The sequence below is a fragment of the Morus notabilis genome, unplaced genomic scaffold, assembly GCF_000414095.1.
Source record: "Morus notabilis unplaced genomic scaffold, ASM41409v2 Scaffold1436, whole genome shotgun sequence".
In the NCBI taxonomy this organism is placed as follows: Eukaryota; Viridiplantae; Streptophyta; class Magnoliopsida; order Rosales; family Moraceae; genus Morus; species Morus notabilis.
The window spans coordinates 323,882-347,060 of NW_010361010.1; the positions used below are offsets into that span (position 1 = coordinate 323,882).

At 32.3% G+C, this 23,179-nt stretch overlaps 2 protein-coding genes across 2 annotated transcripts; both read right to left on the bottom strand.

The window, feature by feature from the left end:
- Positions 1–5,685: 5,685 nt before the first annotated feature.
- Positions 5,686–12,167, bottom strand: LOC21395687 (CCR4-NOT transcription complex subunit 9). Its single transcript, XM_024165427.1, has 9 exons — positions 11,893–12,167; positions 8,198–8,269; positions 7,643–7,732; positions 7,428–7,470; positions 7,163–7,269; positions 6,971–7,066; positions 6,526–6,716; positions 6,303–6,372; positions 5,686–5,965 (listed from the first exon to the last, which is right to left on the bottom strand). The coding sequence occupies exons 1-9, from the start codon at positions 12,043–12,045 to the stop codon at positions 5,855–5,857; spliced, it is 933 nt and encodes a 310-aa protein (XP_024021195.1). The 5' UTR covers positions 12,046–12,167; the 3' UTR covers positions 5,686–5,854.
- LOC21395688 (pentatricopeptide repeat-containing protein At5g16860) lies at positions 8,704–11,851 on the bottom strand. The gene has a single exon (XM_010097818.2). The coding sequence runs from the start codon at positions 11,647–11,649 to the stop codon at positions 9,073–9,075; it is 2,577 nt and encodes an 858-aa protein (XP_010096120.1). The 5' UTR covers positions 11,650–11,851; the 3' UTR covers positions 8,704–9,072.
- Positions 12,168–23,179: the final 11,012 nt, after the last annotated feature.

Genomic DNA, 23,179 nt, shown 5'->3' on the forward strand with positions numbered 1-23,179 from the left:
TATAAAGTAAAAGACAGGACAAAAAGGATTAAAAAAATTTAAAAAAAAAAAACTTATGTGAAATGTTTTGAAATGAGGGTTACAAGCTAACAATGTTTATATATAACACATTTGACAATAAATTAATTTAACATAGCAATTACAAAAATAACAATTTAGATAACCGTAAAAAAAATATTTAAATAAGATATATTTAAAAATATATACATAAATCAAAAGTTAAAAATGCAACAAGAAAAGATAAGGGAGAAAAAAGAAGAAAAAAAGAAGAAGAAAAAAGCTACAAAAGAAAAGGAAAAAAAAAATCTTAAAAAATGGGCAATGAAACAAGAAGGCAACGAAACGCCTCATCTCTCTCTATAAAAAGGAAAAAATCGATTGTCATTTTTGTAACTAAGAATGAAAAACATATTTATTAAGATTTCATATAAAAAATAAAAAAAGTATAATAGGACAAAATGATAAGAATGAAAAAATGAGAAATTAAAAAAAGAAAAGGAGAGAAAAAAGAATAAAAATAAAAAAAAAACTCACTAACGAAACGTTTTATCAAGAGAATAATAATTTTAAAAAATTAAATAATATGTATAAGAAGAAATTATTTAAAAATGAAATTAAAAAAAATATATTTGTGAGAGTCAATTTAAAATAAAAGAGAGAAAAAGTGTAATAGAATAAAAAAGATAAAATATAAAAAGGGTACGTAAGAAAAAGAAAGAAAAGAGTAAAAAAGGAGATATTTTAAAAATAAAAAGATATAAAGATATAAAGAAAGGAAAAGGTAGAAAGTTTTAAAAAAAAAAAAAAACCCGCAAACGAGGCAACGAAACCTACCCCCTCAAAAGATGGACTCTGCCTCAGATATTAGGTAAAGAATTTAAGACCTTATTCATTTTGTAAATTTAAGTTTTTAATTTGAGTTGAGATATGATATTTTTTAAAAATTTTTTACTGTAATAAAAAAATTAAATATGACATTTTATGAGAATTTTTTACTGTAAAAATTTAAAATTAAAAACTTAAATCTGTTAAATGAATGAGTCCTAAAAATAGAGTGAGTTATTTGCACCATTGAACTGTCATCCCCAACTTGACGTTCAAAATTTAAAAAATCTCATTTTATCCCCACATAACCCTACATGTTTATTTATTTATTTATTAAACATAGATGAAAAAGATGGCGTTAATTGTAGTAATTTAACTTTTTTTTGTTTGTTTTTAAAATCATTTTAGTACTCTTGTCATTTTGGTAGTTTTCGTTTTTAAAACCTATTGTGAGTGCTCTACGATTTTTTTGACACTCTCAAATTAATTAATTAATTAGAATTTAAAATTTAAAATCTTACAGAAATATTTTAAAAACATTTTTTTTTCAAAATTCACATTATAAAAATAAAAATTTTGAGGGGTTTTTTAATTTTTAAATGTTTTAAAACATTTTAAACTTTTTTAAAATATTCTCTAATTAATTAAATGGAAGAGTATAAAGGGCATTTTAGATTCCAAAAAAGGTTCTTAGGATACCTATGAACTGTTTTCTAAAACTCGAAGTAACCTATTTAATATTATTAAAAAATCAAGGTACGTTCGAGATATTTTGATATAACAAAAGGCACCAAATTGATTATATTTTTAAACTTTGCTATTTAAATTTTGAGTTTTTAACATATTTAGCTCTTGAACTTTTTTTTTTCTCCAGAAAATACCCCAACCCAAACCAGACTCGTGATAGGAGCAGGTTGAAAAATCTCAATACTAATCCGACCCGCTGTAACACAAGTTGGCACTAACATGACCTACCGAAACTTGTTGCCTATGTGACCTATGACTTACAAGGAACATTAACCCGCAACCCGCCAATGACCTATGATTTTTTTTAAATGAAATGTATAATTGACTCTTGTAGAAATTGATTTATTTTATTATTTTGTTTTAGTCCTTAAATTTAAGATATTTTTGATTTTTGATTCTTAATTTTCATAGATTAACAACTAGTTAATAAAATGACAAACTGAAATAAAGAAGTGAGATGTTTAAAAAGTCAAGAACTAAAGTGCTATTAAGAGTAAACTTTAAAGACTATTTATGAGATTAATCTATTTTAAAATAACCAACTATTCTTGAAAGTATTGTTACTTGTGTCAAGTGGGCTAATGGAGAAGGGCATAAATACAGAAAGAGCAAAGCGACATCAAGAAAGCAAATTATTGAAGTTGGTCAAGGACTTGGGATTTGAAAACAACCCAATCTTGCATCCACCTTTCCAAAGTTCTGTTTGCTAAATATTATATTACACAGAGATGATGAAAAACAAGCTTATAGTTGAATTGCTTACTGAAGAACAAGACTTTGGATTCCCTCTTTTCATTCTTTTTGGGCAAGAGGGGTAAGAAAAGCAAGCTTATGGAATTCAGGAAATTACTCATACATTCTCCTAAGAGATCATATAGGGATTCTGGTTTGAATAACTTGATTAGGATTGCAATGGTTTTAGTGTGAATGGTTATTTGTTTGAATACGTAAAGGGATCACAGGTACAATGAGGCTTGCACTAGGTTTGAAATTCTAGACTTTGCATGGTGTGAGATTTTTCTGGAATTATGAGAATTATGCAATCTTTGAGGCTTGCTTGGTATATCAAATTGAATCGATTCTTGGGCAGTTGTTTTGATGACAGTTTTAGATCTTGTTTATTTTGTTTCATCTTTTTGCTCGAGGACTAGCAAAATGTTAAGTTTGGGGGAATTTGATGAGTTGGTTTTATATCGATTTATTAAGCTCTTGCAAGTTTAATATTAGCTAGTTTTAAGGTATTTTGTTGACAAATTGATGTCTTCTTAATCTAATTTTGCAGGATGAATGCAAGCATGATAATCTACCACAGATTACCATTAAAAGCCCACAAAGCAAAGGCCCAAATTCCAGCCCATTAAGCCCACACACGGAGGAGGAGATTAATTCCAGCCAAAACAAAATAGCATTATGCTTCATTCAAGCAAAAGGCCCAAATTCCAGCCCATTAAGCCCACACACGGAGGAGGAGATTAATTCCAGCCAAAACAAAATAGCATTATGCTTCATTCAAGCAAAAGGCCCAAATTCCAGCCCATTAAGCCCACACACGGAGGAGGAGATTAATTCCAGCCAAACGACAGTGTGTTTCAGCTCCCAGCCATATGGTATTACTTCCTCTGGTTGCACGCTGGAATTGGGGATGATTGGGAGAGGATAGAGAGTTGCAATTTCTGTGGAGAAAACCCTATCTCGAGGGAGAGTTTGAAAATGAAAACGAGAGGAAGATCCGGGATATTCCAGGGGGTTTCTGGGGAGATATTCCAGAGGGAAAAACAGAGATTTTTGGCTGGAATTCCGGGGAGATTCCAGAGAGTTTTTTAGGAAGATTCACGGAGATGTATTGCTGAGAAGTATTGGCTGATTCTTGGAAGAAAAACATTCGGCCATCAAGTGATTTATCCTTTGTTCTTCTTTTCTTCTTTCATATTTTATATGGTGATGTCTTCCAGATTTGTCTTTGGTTTATTTAATTTCATTATGGCTTAATACTTTTAGTTAGAGATTGATGGATCCGAACCTATGATTTCTAAGTTTCAATTTGAATGAGTTGCAATTGATTATTTTTCCGTGAAGAGTGTGTTCTATTGTTCTTAGGGCTTTTCATTTATTTAATTTGGGAATTGATCATAGTGATGTTTCGGATAGAGAAGCTATGTGATAGGAAACATTAAATTGTGAATTGAATCTTGGATGTGAATAATATTCAAGCAAAATATAGAACATGCCATGAATGGACGAGGAGTAACCGAATAGGGATTTAAAGAAATTCATGTGGTCAGTTTAAATTGTAACCGAGAGGGAGATTTAACCGAAAAAGGATTCCACAAATTTTAAGGCATCTCATATTGAATTAATCTAGAATAGACCTGAAATAAGGATATTTGAAGTTAAGAATATATGTGATAGTTTATTAGACCCGAAATATGGATAATTAAACATTAGGGAATTCTACCATGTCATGGATAATAATAATTGAAATTCATTCTTTTGAGCTTATGGATGAATTGGTGTAGGTGAAATCAACTCTCTAACATTTTCTCTCATTGTATTTCTTTCTTAAATCTTGTTTCTTTACTTTTTCTAATTTTTAATCTTTACTTAGTTTTAATTCACATTACTCCCAATTTCGCAATCTCGAATAACATAGTCGGTTTAATCATTTTATTTGTGAATTTTACCAATCCTCATTGGGAAACGATATCTTACTCATCACTTTATTACTTGAACGATTGGTGCACTTGCTAGTGTTAATTTTATCGCATCAGAATTATTTACAAAAGATCCGCACAATGCTAATGGTAAATCCTAGATATACTTGGTATATTTAAGATTTACAAAGTTAACATCACTTTTTAAGAAGCGTACAAACTCTAATGATAAATCATGGATGTACATGGTAAATCCAAAATTTACTATGTTAGCATCATTTTTTCAAGAACCGTACAAACTCTAATGGTAAATCTTAGATATACATGCTAAATCCAGAATCTACCGATTTAGAATCACTTGAAAAAGAACAGTACAAATTCTAACGGTAAATCTTAAATATACTTGATAAATCTAAGATTTGCCAGGTTAGCATCATTTTTTTAAAAACCGTAGTAAATCTAAGACATACACGTAAAATTCAAGATTTACTAAAGAAGGGATTTTTGAAATTTCAAACTAGTCGTAAATTTGGATTTACATTTACATCAGATTGGGCTATTTATTAACTTCTCTTAAACATTGACATATTAATTTTAATTCCTCTAAAATCTTGACCTATTTCTCCCGATCTCCCCAATTATTTATCAATCTTTGATTGGTTTAAAAATCGACAATGATCATCATCACAATGGGTGATATTTTTTTGATAATTTACGACAGCCTAATTATTGTCCAGACGATTAGGTCTTATAGATAGCTCGCCAGCATTTTTAGTTTATATATATATATATATATTTATAGTCATCACCATCATCATCATCATCTGCATCAGCCAAACCACCTAATCATAATTAAACTCAATACTCATAATCCAAACGGAATATAATAAACATGATCTGTGAATTGATTTGACCGGATATCATTATTTTAAGTTTAGAGCTTCTCACCTTCAAGCAAGCTAGGCAGGGAAACAAATTGAATAATTATTTGATTGATTGTGTTAATATTCTAGACTGTGGAATGAGGCTTTGAGTAGATGTGAGACAGAGAGAGAGAACGAGAGGGATTGGTCTGAGTGTTGAGGAGAAAATGATTGAAATAAACAAAACACACAAATATTGAATTTTTTGGTATATGGTAAATATAAATATATTGCACTTTATTGAGCGTCCAATCACGATTCCGTTAATTTTGCGTGTTTAATGTGATTTTGGAAGTGAATTTCTAATTATCTAGAACTATATAGAGAATTTTTCATACTCAATAAAAAAAATTCCCCATATATTGTTTCACCTTTTTTTTTTCCTAAATGCCTCCCTATCCTTAATAAATTGTAAATGCTAATCATCATGTTTAAAACTAACTATTATTAAAAGGTAATCTTGACAAATACCATTTAAAAATATATGGGTCAAGATTTTTATCTTTTACTCTTAATATCTTTTTAATCACGCACTCTCAAGGATAAATTCTCTATTTTTTTATACTAGTAGTTACATAAAGCTGGACTTTACCAATTAATTTACACTCTGAATGATGATAAGTTACACAAGGAGTCCTACCTCTATTTTGCACAAACTGAACCAGAAACATTAGATGATAATTTAAATTCTCACTTAACGTTGTGTTTTTAGTTCATCATCATATGTTCAAACCCTCCGCCGGGTGGAAGTCCAGGAACCCGACTTACGCCGACGTTCTGAAGCAACTGTTGCAACCATCTCCTAGTGGTTGGATCTTCCTGAAGCAGAGGACGGATTGAAAAAGATCAAACTAAAATGGAGAGAGAATGAATACCAAAATAAAAGATAAGAGACAGAGATATGGCTGAGACCAGAAATAAGATTGACCATTCATTCTCTATTTCAGAGTATCAGAATAAATGAACGCAGAAATTTAGAAACCAGTAAACTAAAATAAATAATTCAATGCTGCAGCATTAGGCCAGAATCAAGGACCCTAGAAAAAACAACGAAAAAGAACAATCTCGTCCGAAGACCATGATACATGCTGATGATTGTTCTTTCTCGTGCTAACGTGAAAATAAAATGCTAACCGAAAAAACATAGTCAACTTACACGAAGGCAACTGCTGAAGGTGGCATCTCTTAACATGTCTGGAAGGCAGCTTCTTAATGCTTCACAAGCCCTGCATGACGAAGAGCACAAATGTTGATTTAGCAGCCTCTTAATTAGAAAAGGACAACAAAAAAAGAAAAAGAAAAAGAAAAAGGGACGGGGACGGGGAGTGGATTTGGTACTAGCATTTGGTAATAGTAAAGTTAAAATATACTTAACCTACCTTGGGTTATCTGACAATCGAAGATAACATCGAATAATGTGTTTTAAAAGACGTGACGAGGGCTGTTCGGCGAGTGCTGCAACCATGCTACCCAGAACTCGTCCCACTGCAAAAAACCGCTCTGCAGTGGTACATATGTAATCCAAGCCCATGTCATCCAACAAAATCTTTTGGACTATAAACGTGGCAACCTGGCAGCAGAAGATGTTTTTATCAAACATATCAAATCTCAGATGGACAGAGCAGATCCATAAGGGAGTCATATTTGCAACTCTGCTTTAAGAGTGTCATTTTTGCAAGTCTAGGGCATCTCGCTACATAAATGTCGAGCAAATAATTGTTATAAAGAGTCTAACCAAGTGCTCTTTATGAGCCATGACTTTGTGATAGAACACAATGAATAAAAGAATATACTCTCACATCAGGTAAAATAAGGACACTCAACTGTTTTTGATAGTTCACTGCCCATTTCCATTGTTCGCAAACACAGTGGAATTATTTCAGTCGAGAGAAGGAAACTAATTACTTCAGTCTCATCAACCTGGTAAAGAAAAAAAGAGTACATTTATTATGATCTACGACCAATTCCGGAAAAAGTTAACAGTACACAGTTCTATGACAGCAAAGGATGTTGTACCTTCACTAGGGCACCAATGACACCTAAGCTAGTAAGCCTCAAGTACTCAAAAGGTCTTGATTTGCTTGTCGTGTTAAGAAAAGGGTACAAATACAAAGGTATATGGGCTGAAAAAGAAAATAGATTACTTGAAAGAGTTCTCAAAATTTCAAGTAATCGACAAAATATAAGCATTAAATCACTGAAGAAAAATAATTCCATAAACAAGTATGCCAACCACAAAAGGCGAATATAGTTTGAAATGAATAAGATCAAAGCCTATTACCGTTGAGGAACAACATTCTTGTGTCAGGGTGAGAGGCTACGCACTGCAAGAAAAAAAAAATGGAGCATTAGCAAGTCTAAGGTTGAAGAGTAGAAAAGAAAATCCAATGTTGAAAGTGCAATGATAATTAGAAAATAACAAAAGATATGATTCCGACATAATCTGGAAACAAAAGAGGTATAGAAAAAATGAAAGTAAAATATAAACTGATTGACCTGAAGAAGAGCAAGGGCGTTGCAAACTCGGTTTGATTGAGCAGGAGTTAGATTAGGAGGTGATAGAACAGGGTAAATTGAAACAATCTCCTGCGGATAGAATAAAAGAAAAAGATCAGAAAATTCCATTCAGGGAATAATTTAATTCATATTTTGTCAACTAGTAAGATTATACGCTGCAATAATTTTGAATCCTAAAATTGCCGCAATTCGAGAAGCCTAAAGACCTAATAGAGAGAATTGCTCATGACAATCTCCCCCAAGAAATTTGATAAACATGTTTAACCATGTGTATCAGTTGCATATTTTTTAAATTTATCAAACACAAGAAGGATGAGTATATGACTAGTAATACAAAAATATTCTTTATAAAATCAAGTAGAAACCTTTTTTTTTTTTTTTTTTTTTTTTTTTTTTTTTTAATTTTTTTTTTTTTTTTTTTTTTTTTTGTGAAAGAGGATTTGGAAGTACGACGTTTTACAACAAAGCAGAAGACTAGAAACCAATATTAAAAAAAAAGAAAAAAGGAAAGTATGAAAACAATGAAAATGATACCTGTAATAATGCAGCAATAGTACCAAAAGAATTCCACAACAAAGGGGCCAAGTCTTGAAATAGTTCTCTCTTCTGAAAATAACAAAATATACACCTATCAGGCATATATGTATAAATCCAGCAATATTGAGATTAAAGAATTCAACAAGAAAGAAGTCAAATATTGAAATAATTCCTCGCAACACACAAGATATTAACAACTAAATTCCAGTGCCTCTCTGACAAAAAGCATAGAAAAAATGTAATTTAATTCACATTACTATTCTTCGCCTTCTCTAGTTTTCAAAGCGTCAATTACTGCTCAGCAAAATAGGAATCCACATTTCATGAGATAAAATAGCTAACAAGAAAATAAAATGAACACTACGGTTATATAACAAATTCGTTAAAGAAACATTATTTTTTTCCCAAAAATGCTGCTTGTTGCACAGAATAAGCAGCTAAAACTTTAACCTTGTATGGAGAAAGAAAACCCAAAACTCTACAAATTCCAAATAGGTGCAAAATTTCAAGAATCGAGCATATGATGTTTGTCCCATACAAAATTTATACCGCATCTTTAAAGCTACTCGGCAATGTAAAAAACAATTTGTACGAACTTTCTTCCTTTCACCTTACACAGGCACACCGTGAAAGGGACATGTAAGCTCAAGGTTTTCTTCTTTCCAAACCTTAATGAGTATCGATCTTAATGTAAGCTGATAGCCAAGGCAACACTTCAACGGTTTAACCTTTGTAGGAATACATGCATCTTCACTATAAGCACGATCCCTAAATAATTTTGACCACAATTTCTTTTTCTCTGTCTTTGTCCCCATTTTTCTAAGAATACATGCTTCTTCACCATAAGCATGACCCTTTTTCTAGCTACACTGTCACCAATAACCTCTGCAGGAGCAGGAGCCTTTCTTAAAATGATGGAAGCGACTTGAATCCCTCAGTATAATTTCATGTTCGACAATCATAGATATGTAGGTGATGGCACTGTGGCAATCGCCACAAACACGCAAGTTCTTGGAGATACGAATAGGTGTACCAGGTGGAGATGCTAGGATGGCATAGGCAAGAGCCAACTTTTCACTATGTTCAAAAAGAAGATAGCCTTTCTCCTCATCACCCACATCATGGAGAGCAAAGCTAGTGTCGGGAACATACCCAATGACTTTAATTCGTTCAATCAAGCTTCCAAGGGTTTCGTATATTTGCTGAGATTGAGGATGACGCCTGTCACCAACAAAGAAAGTTATAGTGCCTTCCTTCACTTGCACCCAACTGCAACCAGGCCTCTTCTTTACCCCTGTATGTTTCATCAATGACCTGATTCTGGCCACATCTTTCCAGCGTCTAGCGTTCGCATATATGTTTGACAACAAAATATAGGACCCATCATTCTGTGATCCCAACTCTAACAATTTATTTGCAGCATATTCCCCAATTTCAACATGTGCATGAATCCTACAACCACCAAGTAAAGAATACCAGACAATTGGCGTTGGTTCCATAGGCATGCCTTTGATAAGCTCCAAAGCTTCTCCCAACCGACCTGCACGACCTAAGAGGTCAACCATGCAAGCATAGTGTTCTGCCCCAGGAGTAACTCCATAACCCTTGCTCATTCCATTAAAGTATTTCATTCCCTCATCAATCATCCCAGAATGACTACAAGCATAGAGCAAAACAACAAAGGTGACACTGTCTGCTGCAAGACCCACTCTATTCATTTCATCAAACACCCGGAGAGCTTCTTTACCACGGCCATGCATGCCATAACCAGCTATTAGCGATGTCCATGAGACAAAATTCCTTTGCTGCATTTTGTCAAACACAGCTTGAGCAATATCAACATCTCCGGATTTACAATACATATCGATAAGACAATTAGACACAAACGGTGTCATGGAATCATACTGGTTGCGAATTACACAAGCATGGATTTGGTTACCTAATCTTAGTGCGCCTAAATGAGCACATGCCATCAAAGCACAAGATATAGTAAAAGCATTTGGCTTTTTGTAATTATCTCGTCCAAGCATTTGGGAAAAAAGTGCTAGAGCATCATTCGCTTCTCCATGTTGAGCATAACCACCAATCATGGCTGTCCAAGTCACCACATGTCTTCCCTTCGGTTCTTTTAGATCAAACATCATCCGTGCCACTTTGAGATGTTTGCATTTGGCATACATATTAATCAGACCATTAATTATCAGTATATCCTCCTCTGCATCTTTCCCATCTAGGTTTAAAACTCGTTTTATGGCATAACAATGAATCTCTTTTCCTTGAAGCAATGCTCCTGCAGACGCACAACCTGAAAGAAGAGAGACGAGGGTAGCAACATTTAGATCAACACCAGAAGCTTGCATTTTTCGAAACATGTTCAGGGATTCATAACCGAGACCCCTTTGAGCCAACCCTGCAATGACAGCAGTCCATGTCACAACATTCATTTCAATTTTTTCTGTCCTCATCTTTTCAAATAAACGAATAGCATCCTCAAATCTACCAGCCTGGGAATAACCTGTGACCATGGCATTCCAAGATACCACATCCTTGACCTTCATTTGTTCAAAACCTTTCTTTGCCTCATCCATCATCTCACACTTAGCGTACATGTCCACAATGGCATTGCCAACAAATACATCTTCATGCAAACAACTCCGAACAGCAAAACCATGCACCTGCTTACCCCACATCAACACGCCTATGGAACCACAAGCAGAAAAGACATTCACTAGGCCAAAAGCATCAGGCCTTACACTACGGTCCTTCATCATTCGACCGAACATTCTCAGTGCATTCCCTGAATCACCATTCTGGGAATAAGCAGCCACAATCGAGTTCCATGAAACCACATCGCCTATCCCCCTCTTCAACACTTCCTCAAACATTTTGCGGGCATCATCCCGTGCACCACAACGACCATACATAGTGACCACCGCATTACAAACAAACACATTCCCCTCAAACCCATTTGCACATACCGCAGCATGCACTGAAGCCCCTAGCCGGAACGAGGAAAGCTCACCGCAAGCTTTCAGAACGAAAGGGAACGTGTACTCGTCGGGCCTCCATCCAAGTCTATGCATTCGCTGATACAGTCCGAGCACCTCATTTAACAACCCGGACCCAACTGCACGCCGAATAAACTGATTCCACCAAAACACAGAGAACGGCGACGGCTCGAGGGGCTCGAGCAGCACCACGGCATGCGTATGAGCATTGCAAGCCATGTATGCGCCAATAAGGTCTGTAACATGGTGTCCTAGGCCCTGTACAAGGATTTGCTGGTGGAAGAACTTGGCACAATCTAGAGACTTGCATTCTTTCAAAAGCCTGGTTGTGACTAGATGAAATGTGGTGGTTGGGGTTGTGAAGAAGAAAGCCCTAAGGCTAAAATCGGTAACAAATTTCACAACTTGGTTTAGGTTTTGGCGAATCAAGAAAAGGGCCATATCTATTTAAATGTCATAATGGATTTTCAGCAAATTCAAGAACATTCACAATAACAGGACTTTGTCATCAACCAAACAAATCGAAAATCGCCGATTAACGATCGTCTGATTACAATCGCACCAACCCAAGTCAAAATCAAGTAAAAACCCCAAACCAGAACAAGAGACAAAATAAATCCAATTTCAACAAATCCAGAGCAGAAACGAAACGTGAGAAAATGTGTAGACTAAGAAAGAGGCAACCTTGGAGAGTTCGAGAAGGGCGTTTTCTCGGAGATCGGGATTGCTGAGATCAAGCACAAGTTGCTCCGCGGACGCCATTTTTCGCTCCATGTTGGCCTGTGTCCCCGGCGGGCTGGTGCTCGAAGCGCTCGGACCTCCGAAAGGAGAATTCATGGAGAGAGAGAAAGAGAGAGAGAGAGAGAGAGAGAGAGAGAGGAGAGAGAAAGCTATCGAAGAAGAAGAAGCAGAAGAAGAATCAACATTGATGGGGAAATCTCTGCTTCTTATTTTGTTTTCTTCTAGTTTTCTTCAGTTTTCTCTTTCACTTTCCTTCGGTTTCTATCAGGAGAGAGAAAGTAGATAATAGTATTGTTAGATTCCGATAATGACGTGGCCTCCTTAAAGACAAAGACATTGAGACGAGGACACGTGCTTTTCGTGCTCGTGGGACAAAGACGCTAATATCTTGTCGTGGAAAAAAAAAATAGTATTCCATTTTTATTATTATGTTATATTGATATTGCAAATTAACTTTTTAAATTTATGTGATCTTAGCTTTTTAGCTGTAACTAGTGAGTTTGACACGTGCCAAAGCACGTGTTGATTAATAACCACGAAATGAAGTTGAGACGGAAATGACCAAAACGCTTCAATAAAAAACAAATGAAAGAATAAGAAGTTGAGGACAAAACAGTAAAAATAAAAGTGGGAAGACAGACAGAATTTTTTAAAAATTAAGGGACAAAAAAAATTAGATGCTGTTTAAGAAATAGATAAAAGGACTGTTTTTATAGTATATATAGTATAATATGAATGTATTACAACTCTATTGCGAGACTATTTATTGATATGAAAATAATTATAGTAATATTATATATGTATATATAATGAGACGAGTCTCTCTTTATAAGAGTTAAAAGTCTCTGTTTTCAGGAGAGTTTCAATAGTTATTTGGATTTTTTTTTTAGAAAATAGTAGAAAATATGTCAATATGAAAAGTTTAAGAAAGTACATAGGTCAATTTTTAGTTATAGAAATTAATAGGTCATAACTTGTCAAATTATGATTCATAACCATATAAGTTATGAACAAACTTATCAAGTTATGGTTCATAACCAGACAAGTTATGGATGAAAACAGTAATTTAGCCTATTTATTAACTTATGTAAACTATTAGCCTATTAATTTTAATTCATCTCAAATCTTGATCTATTTTTCTCTTTCTCCCTTTTTTTTTTTTTTCCTGATGTTGGTTGTTGCAATACACTTTTGATTGACGGCCTTAGTGGGTAAGTTATTGAAGAAAAATTTTCAAAAAAAAAAAAAGAAAGTTATTTTGTCGGAACAATTACAAGATAAATTTCAATTTTACATTTTACATTTTTTTTCAAGCATATCAGTTTATTCTCATATTTATTCAAGATGATTTTTATCTTCAGATTTTGTGATTGTTGCATCATCTTTAAGGACACTCAGCTCTCGTTTATTTCACCGATTTGAGTTTTCAATTTTAAGTTTCTATAGTAAAAAACTCTCAAAAAATGTCACATCTAACTTTTTCTACTACAGTAAAAATCTCTCAAAAAATATCACATCTTAACTCGAATTAAAAACTCAAATCTGCGAAGTGAACAAGATCTCAGATTCTACTAGTCTAAATATCTATTTTGTGGAGTCTGGTGCATTAATAATCATCAAAACTGTAAATAATTATTCTTCCTTTTGTAATGAGTTTAGAGTGTTATTGTTAAATGTATCTAACTTATTATCTTTTTCAAGAGCTGAATTATATCATGTGTTTAGAGAAGCTAATAATAAATTTACTCATTCTTTGACTAATTATGCTCTTTACAGATGATAGCTAATTTTGTTGGAAAAATCTTTTCCTATAGAAACTGTTAGTGTACCAAACACTTTTTTGTTTATAATAACAGCTTTTATATTTTTTTAAAAAAAATGGATTAGTTTTGTAATCTTCTAAAAGAAAGGATTAGTTTTGTAATTATGTCATATAATATCATTGTTAAAAGTAAGATCATTTTCAATACTAATGCAACTGCCCACACTATATATGTCATTAGAAAATGTAAAAAGAACATATTTGATCAGTTATTAAATCTTAAAACTTTTAAAAGTAAACTTCTAATGTTAAAATAATGAAAAAACGGTATAATAATTAAATTAAAGGTTAATATACCAATTAATAACAATTAAATATCAAGTTTGATACTTTTATATTGGCATCAAATTTGCAATCAGATATAATATTTATCAAATTTAGCATAAGAAAAATAACATCATATTGGAGAATATTTTTCACCTATATATTAAAATTTCACATTGACACATCAATTTAGCATTGTATTGGAAGTTTTTTTAATTCATGACATTTTTCACCGAGATTTCAACATCTAAAAGGATTATTCTTTAAAGAGAATTGGTGTTTGTACTATGCAGAAACTCAAAACCTAACCAACATTGCTTTTCCATAAATTTTTAGTAGTGAAAGTTAAAGATGATCATATGTCACTTTCGTTAACAACTTTCATTAAAAGAAGTTTCGTCGAAACAAGTTTCATCGATAAAAGTTTTGTTAAAACTTTGGTTGTGTTTAAAATTGTTTTTATTTTTATTTTTCACGTTTTTTGAGAAAAAAAATGAAAATGGGAGAGAAACGACGTTTAGTACAATTAAAAAATAATTTTTTGATTTAGTGTAAAATGAAAAAAATGAAAAACGACTTTTAGTTGTTTTTTTTTTTATTTTCTCCTCTCTTGAGCAGAGAGAGAGAGAGACATTAATGAATTTTTTTATATTAAAAATAATCTCTTGATAAAACTACCAAACATATTCTTAAAAATGATTTCTGTCTGAAATTAAAAATGTTTTTATTTCTATTTTCATATAAAAAAATAAAATTATTTTAAAACGAGTTTTAAACGCACTCTTTATTTCATGAAGACTTGTGTGCCACCCCTTATGTTGTTGTTGGTGACGTGAGCAGCTTTAGGAAGTTGCTTGTCAGCTTCTTGATTCATCACAAGCATTGTCCTCCTTCTTCTATAAATAGTCATTCATTTGCACAGATAAGAGCACAAAGAGAGTAAAAGTTTGAGAGCGTAGAAAGAAGAAGAAATATTGAGAAGAAAAGAGTGCGAAAGAGAGAGCCCAAATTCAATAAAATAGAATACTTTCTCTCTATATTTGTCTCTTTACTTTACTATTTATTTACCTTGTTTATATAATAGTATATATAGGCCTCGTTTATTTTACGAATTTGAGTTTTCAATTCAAGTTGAGATGTGATATTTTTTAAGAGCTTTTAATTATAATAAAAAAAATTAAATGTGACATTTTTTAAAAGCTTTTAACTATAGAAACTTATAATTGAAAATTTGAATTGTTAAAATCAACAAAGCCATAATATCCCTCAATTTACAATACGTTATCAGTACAAGTCTCTACGTATCGCCTCTTTTCCTATCATTTCTTCAGAAAAAAATTCACAGTTTGTGTTTGTTGAAAGTGGGGAAGAAACGACAGCAGTTACTCCATATACCTCTAGGTGGAGAAAGGATTCCTCTATTTATAGGTATTAGTTGTCGTCTGGATATGTTAAAGTATAAAATTATTATTAATCCACCTCCTAAGAGTTTAAGCTTTTAGGATGGATTGGTAAACTAATATGGTATCAGAACGGGAGGTCCTGAGTTCAAACTCTCGTAATTGCACTCTTTATCTCTATTTAAATTGTCATCATGTGTTGGGTCTTTAATATATCTCGAGCTTAAATATTCACGTGTTGGGATTTCCAATAATTTACCCACATGATTGCCCATTGTCCAGCCCACACGTGAGGTGGAGTGTTAAAGTATAAAATTATTGTTAGTCCACCTCCAGCTTAAGCTTTTGAGATGAATTAATAAACTAACATGATATGAAACAAGAAAATTATATGCTCCAAAAATAAATAGGCAAACAAAGAGCCAATTACCACAATCATTACGACAACACTAATTAGTTTAACCAATCAAATATATATATATATATATTTATATATATATATATTAGTTGTGTTTAAAGTTGTTTTTATTTTTATTTTTTACATTTTTTGAGAAAAAAAATGAAAATGGGAGAGAAACAACGTTTGGTACAATTAAAAAATAATTTTTTGATTTAGTGTAAAATAAAAAAAAAAATGAAAAACGACTTTTAGTCGTTTTTTTTTTATTTTCTCCTCTCTTGAGCAGAGAAAGAGAGAGACATTACTAAATTTTTTTATATTAAAAATAATCTCTTGATAAAACTACCAAACATATTCTTAAAAATAATTTCTGTCTGAAATTAAAAACGTTTTTATTTCTATTTTCATATAAAAAAATAAAATTATTTTAAAACGAGTTCTAAACGCACTCTTTATTTCATGAAGACTTGTGTGCCACCCCTTATGTTGTTGTTGGTGACGTGAGCAGCTTTAGGAAGTTGCTTGTAAGCTTCTTGATTCATCACAAGCATTGTCCTTCTTCTTCTATAAATACTCATTCATTTGCACAGATAAGAGCACAACGAGAGCAAAAGTTTGAGAGCGTAGAAAGAAGAAGAAATATTGAGAAGAAAAGAGCGTGAAAGAGAGAGCCCAAATTCAATAAAATAGAATACTTTCTCTCTATATTTGTCTCTTTACTTTACTATTTATTTACCTTGTTTATATAATAGTATATATAGGCCTCGTTTACTTTCTGAATTTGATTTTTTAATTCAAGTTGAGATATGATATTTTTTGAGAGTTTTTAACTGTAATAGAAAAAGTTAAATGTGACATTTTTTAAAAATTTTTAACTATAAAAATTTATAACTGAAAATTCAAATGGTTAAAATCAACAATGCCATAATATCCCTCAATTTACAATACGTTATCAGTACAAGTCTCTACGTATCGCCTCTTTTCCTACCATTTTTTCAGAAAAAAAAAAAAAATCACAGTTTGTGTTTGTTGAAAGTGGGGAAGAAAAGACAGCAGTTACTCCATATACCTCTAGGTAGAGAAAGGATTCTTCTATTTATAGGTATTAGTTTTCGTCTGGATATGAAACAAGAGAATTATATGCTCAGTACATATGCAAAAATAAATAGGCAAGGAAAGAGCCAATTACCACAATCGTTACAACAACTAGGGCTGTAAGAAATTACTCCGAATTTGACGAACCCGGCCGACCCTACTCGAAAATCTCAGATTTTTAATTTTTTATTTAATTTTTGGTTTTAATTATGCCTAACCCGCACTGTACGGGTAGGGACGCAGGGTGGGGTTCCGTGAACCCGAGGTACCCCTACCCGGCTGAACATGTTCAAAAAGTAGGTAAAACAATGTCCAACCCTAATGATAATAAGTTTAAAAATCTTCCGAACACAACACAAAAGGTTGAGTCTTTAGATAATTCTTGTTGATTCTTAATTCTTGTTCAGGATGAGTCTGTTAAAATTGAGTCTTAGATGAGACAAGTAACAAAAATAAGTTAAAAAAAAGGTTTTTTTACAAAAAACTCATAGTTTACCCTAGGTAACCCGGCTGACCCGAGCTTACCCGAGGTACCTGAATGATATATGAGTATCCTAATTCTACAAGCTGTTGCGGCCCAAATCATTTCCAGTCTGAGACCTGCGGACCGGCCCAATTTTTATTTAAAACCGACCCACCCCGGCTGACTTACAGGCCTAACGACAACTACTAATTAGTTTAACCAATCAAATATATATATATATATATATTTGGTTTCTGTGGTTTTAGGTGCTGTTTACGCAATTATATGCTCAGTCTTTTTAGTTTTGGTCTTTATGTTTCCTTGATATGGGTTTTTATTTCTCATTGTTTCATTAGTTTTATGAATTAATATGATTGATGAATTAGTATTTCTTGTGATTTGTATCTAGTAGTTGATATTGTTTATTATTTATAAGCATCTTTCGTGTTGCAAAAATTGATGAAGAATAATTTTTCATCTTTTGTTTATATTTCTATTTTCTAACTTTATAATTTTCAACTTGTGATATAATAGTATTCCACAATGTCAAACATCACAAAGCTTGAATTTGTTCCTCTTGATATTTCAGACAAGAACTACATGCCATGGACAAAATTCATCTTGATGCCATGAACCCTAAAAACACAATTAAAGACGCTAAGGCCATAATATTCTTTCATCGTCATCTTGATGAGAGATTAAAAACTGCGAGAAAATATTCTGAACTATATATCATGTCTTCTTGTTGCTGAACAAAATAATGAGCTTTTAATGAAAAATCACAATCTCGCCCAACTGGTTCTGCACCATTCCCTGAAGTGAATGCTGCATCATTTAAAAATAATGACCGCAATCGTGGTCGTAAACGAGGCCATGGACATGATCAAAACAATACTTGGCATCGTGGTGGTCATAACAATAACTCCTCAAATTTCAAGAGAGCTGCACCTTACCACCAGAAGTGGGAAAATAATGAGGGAGAAACATGGTAAAGGAAAAGGTTCTCAAAATGATCCTTTCAAGAACGAAAGAAAATCTTTACCATAGGTGTGGTATGAAAGAACGTTGGGCCCGTGCCTGTCGTATACCCAAGCATCTTCCTGATATTTACCAAGCTTCACTGAAAGAAAAGGATAAATGCATAGAAACAAATTTTGTTGATCCAAATTTTGTTAATCACATCATTCTGGATCATGTTGGCATTACTCATTTTAATATTTCGGACTTCTTTGAGAATCCATGATGCCTAATATTATGTTAGTACTCAATAAGCTCTTTTATGTTGTTTTTCTGTTTATGCCATGTTACTTAAAACTTCTAGTGTGTACTATCCTATCTTAATGTAATAAATGTTTATCTATTTTAATATTTAGTATTAAATTCTTATTACTTATTTTATTTTATGTTTTATGAAGAGTAATGGATTTTACTAATCATAATTTCAAGGCAAATGGCAAAGATTTATGTCTGGCTGACAGTGCAACGACGCACACAATCTTGAAAGATGAAAAGTATTTTTTCAAATATGATATTAACAAAGGCTAATGTGGACACAATCTCAGGTATTGCAAACCTGATTCATGGCTCTGGAAGAGCCAATATTATGTTGTCCGGAGGAACAACATTTGTTATAAACGACGCATTATTCTCGAGCAGATCTAATAGAAATTTGTTAAGTTTTAGAGATATACGTCGTAATGGATATCATATTGAGAATATTTATACATTATTTCTAGAGTCTCAAGACATAAGCAAATATTAGAAAAAGTACTCGTTTTCTCTTCCGGGTTATATTATACATTTATTTGCAAAATTGAATCGCAAATGGTGATGATCCAGAAAGCTTTTGATCCAAAAATGTTCTCACTTTGGGATGACCGCCTTGGTCATCCTGAGACAATAATGATGCAAAGAATTATTAAGAACTCAAATGAATATCCATTAAAGATCCAGAAGGTTTTTTTGTCTAATAATTTTTCTTGTGCTGCTTGTTCTCAAGGTAAATTAATTATTAGGCGATCTCCAATGAAAGTTACTATTGAATCTCCTATTTTTCTAGAAAGAATTCAAGAAAATATATGTGGGCCCATACAACCAGTATATGGACCATTTAGATATTTTATGGTATTAATAGATGCTTTAACACATTGGTCACATGTTTGTTTGTTGTTCACTCACAATGTTACATTTGCGAGATTTCTTGCTTAAATAATCCGATTAAGAGCACAATTTCTAGATTATGCAATCAAAACAGGTGGTCTTGGTAATATTGGTGAGTTCACTTTCCAAGCATTTAATGATCATTGTATGTAAATTGGGATTAATGTTGAATATCCTGTTGCACATGTACATACACAAAATAGTCTAGCAGAATCATTTATTAAACGGCTCCAGTTAATTCCCAGACCATTACTGATGAGAATAAAATTGCCTATTTCTACTTGGGGACATGCTATATTGCATCTTGTAGCACTTATTCGTATAAGGCTGACAAGTTATCAAAAAGACTCCCCGTTACAACTTGCATTTGGGCAAGAACCAAATATTTCCCATTTATGAGTCTTTGGCTAAGCAATATATGTTCTAATTGCTCCACCACAGCGCACCAAGATGGGTCCACACAGAAAGTTGAGAATTTATGTTGGATTTAAATCCCCTTCCATATTTTAATATCTTGAACCCCTAACAGGTGATGTTTTTATGGCAAGATTTACCGATTGTCATTTTAATGAAACAATGTTCCTAGCATTAGGGGGAGAAAAGAAAGATATGGAAGAATAAAATGAGATTTTATGGAATGCATCTTCATTATCTCTTTTTGATCATGGCACAAATCAATGTGAACTAGAAGTTCAAAGAATTATTCCTTTGCATAATGTTGCAAATCAAATACCACATACATTTATTGATACAAAGAAAGTGACAAAGTCATATATACCAGCCGCTAATGTTCCAGCTCGTATTAATATCCCTGATGGGAAAATTGAAAATATAACAGCAATGAGTCTAACGCACACCTAAAGTATGGTAGACAAATCGGTTCCAAAGATAAAAATCTCTGGAAGAGAAATGGAAAAGATAAAGAAGCTGTCACTCTTGAAGAGATTGGCGCTCATGAAGAGGCTATATTGCTAGAACAATTAACTGACACAAAGACCCCAAAAGTGGTTCAGGTACCAGAAAATACTGAGATCTCAATAAATTATATTAGTACAGGAAAACAAAGGAACCATAATAAAATTGTTGTCGACATCGTATTTGCATATGAAGTAGTGCTTTGTATAGTGAAAGAAAGCGAGTACCTTGAACCAAAGTCCATCGAAGAATGTCGACGTAGAAATAATTGGTCAAATTGTAAAGATGCAATTCAAGCAGAACTAGATTCCCTCACAAAGCGAGAAGTATTTGGACCTATAGTCTAAACACCCGGGGATATAAAACTAGTGGAGTACAAATGGGTCTTTGTATGAAAACGACATGAGAAAAATGAAATTGTGAGATACAAAGCACGACTTGTTGCATAAGGTTTCTCACATAGACCCAAAATTGATTATGAGGAGACATATTTTCCTATGGTGGATGCAATTACTTTTCGGCATTTAATAAGCCTGACAGTATCTGAAAGACTTGATAGCATCTAATGGATGTGGTGACCGCATATCTATATGGGTCACTAGATAATGATATTTATATGAAAATTCTTGACGAATTTAAGATGACTGAATAATGTAATTCAATACTCTGGAAAATGTATTCAGTTAAATTACAAAAATCTTTGTATGAGTTAAAACAAACGAGACGCATGTGGTACAATCACCCCCAATGAATATCTCTTAAAAGAAGGATTCGTAAATAATCCCATTTGTCCATCCGTGTTCATTAAGAGATTAGACTCCAGATTTACTGTCATAACTGTATATGTTGATGACTTGAATATTATTAAAACTCTTAAAAGAGCTCAAAGAAACTATAACATATTTAAAGAAAAAGTTTGAGAGGAAAGACCTCGGTAAGCAAGAGAAAGCTCTTCTGATCAATACCATTACCAAGTACACATCTCTGACCCTCGTATTAAAACAACATGAAAAGGAGAAATTGTTAGCATAAGTTTTTAGAACTTGCAAACACTTTAAAGCTTTTATTTGCTTTGATTTCTTTTATTAGCCTGTTTTTTATATTCGTAACTACAATAATGTATATTAACAAAATAGAATATGTATACATAAATGTACAAAAATTATATACATAAAGGTTTATGCTTTTCTTAAAAAAGGAATTTATTGTCGTCATCAATTTCCGTAAAATTTTCCAATAGAATATCTGGTATATTTACGCAATTTACTCTTCTCGTAATATATTTATTATTTATTTATCAATTTCATTTTTCTCACTTTTATTTTTATCATTATCTCTCAAACTATATACTTAATTTTAAAATGTCTTTTAAGTTTTTAAAACAGTACAAAACATTCCTAATTTATAAAAAAAATATATCAAAAGACTCATTTTGTTTTCTTTTGTCTATAATAGTGATGAAATTGCTGATGTGATAAGAATTTAATGATTTTTTTATTTGATTAATGAGTATTAGAAGTTAATAAAAGGTATTATAAATAAAAAAAGCATTAAATTAAAAAAAGTTAACAAAATCCAGAAGTTGAACAAATCAATGAGCTTTTTTTTAATAAAAAAAAGAAAAATCAAATGAAAATTCAGGGTCGTTTATTTTGTTGATTTAAATTTGTAATTTAAATTGAGATGTGATTTTATATGAGAGTTTTTTATTATAATAAAAAATTTAAATGTGACTGTTTCTGAGAATTTTTACTGTAATAAAATTTAAATTTTAAACTCGAATGAGTGATGTGAACTTTAAATGTGATTGTTTTTGAGAACTTTTTACTGTAATAAAATTTAAATTTTAAACTCGAATGAGTGATGTGAACGGAGGTATATATGAAACCATCAAACAAAACTCAGAAAATTAATGACAACACTCAAATCTAAATCCATGTTTGTTGACGCTCTACCTTCCCATCGCGAACCCATCCTTGCTGAACCCATCCTCGTTGAACCCATCCTCTCACTCTCGGAATGAGGTTCAACGGCCATAAATCTAGGGACTCCTGATCATTGGGAACTGATTCGTTTAAGATTTCTCTTTCTCTCTCTCTGTTTTTTTTTTTTTTTTGGTTCTGTTTTCCCATTGAATCTGAACGTTGATGCCTATTTGGTTCGTGGGAGTATTACCAGGGAAGTGGGAATAGTATCATCTATGCACTCATTATTGGAACTTGGAAGCAAGACACCATGTCTGTCGATCAGTTCGAAATGACCAATAAGTAAATTTTTTTTAATTATTAAATCTACATATTTTTTAATTTTTACGTGATTTTATATAAATTCAATAAATAGAATACTTGACCTACTAATTTATTAACATACTAGATAAGATCCCTTGTTATAATCTATGTTTATTTCCTGTCCTTTTCATTTAAATGTTAATTCGACTTCCAGGTAACGTTATCAAATCATCCACGTCGTCATTAACTCGTAAGGAGTATTTAACTCGTAAGGAGTATTGTGTAATTTCCAGTCGCCTACCTTAATTATCTAACCTATGAAAAGTGTTGTTATATGACATTCCTTATTTTACTTCTTCTATGTGAAGTATCATATTATGCAACCGCTCATTTATTTATTTTAATTACATTTATTTCCTAACTTTCTTTTAATCCATTACTATTGACTTTTAATTCTGGTTTATAGTAATTACCAAGAGTATC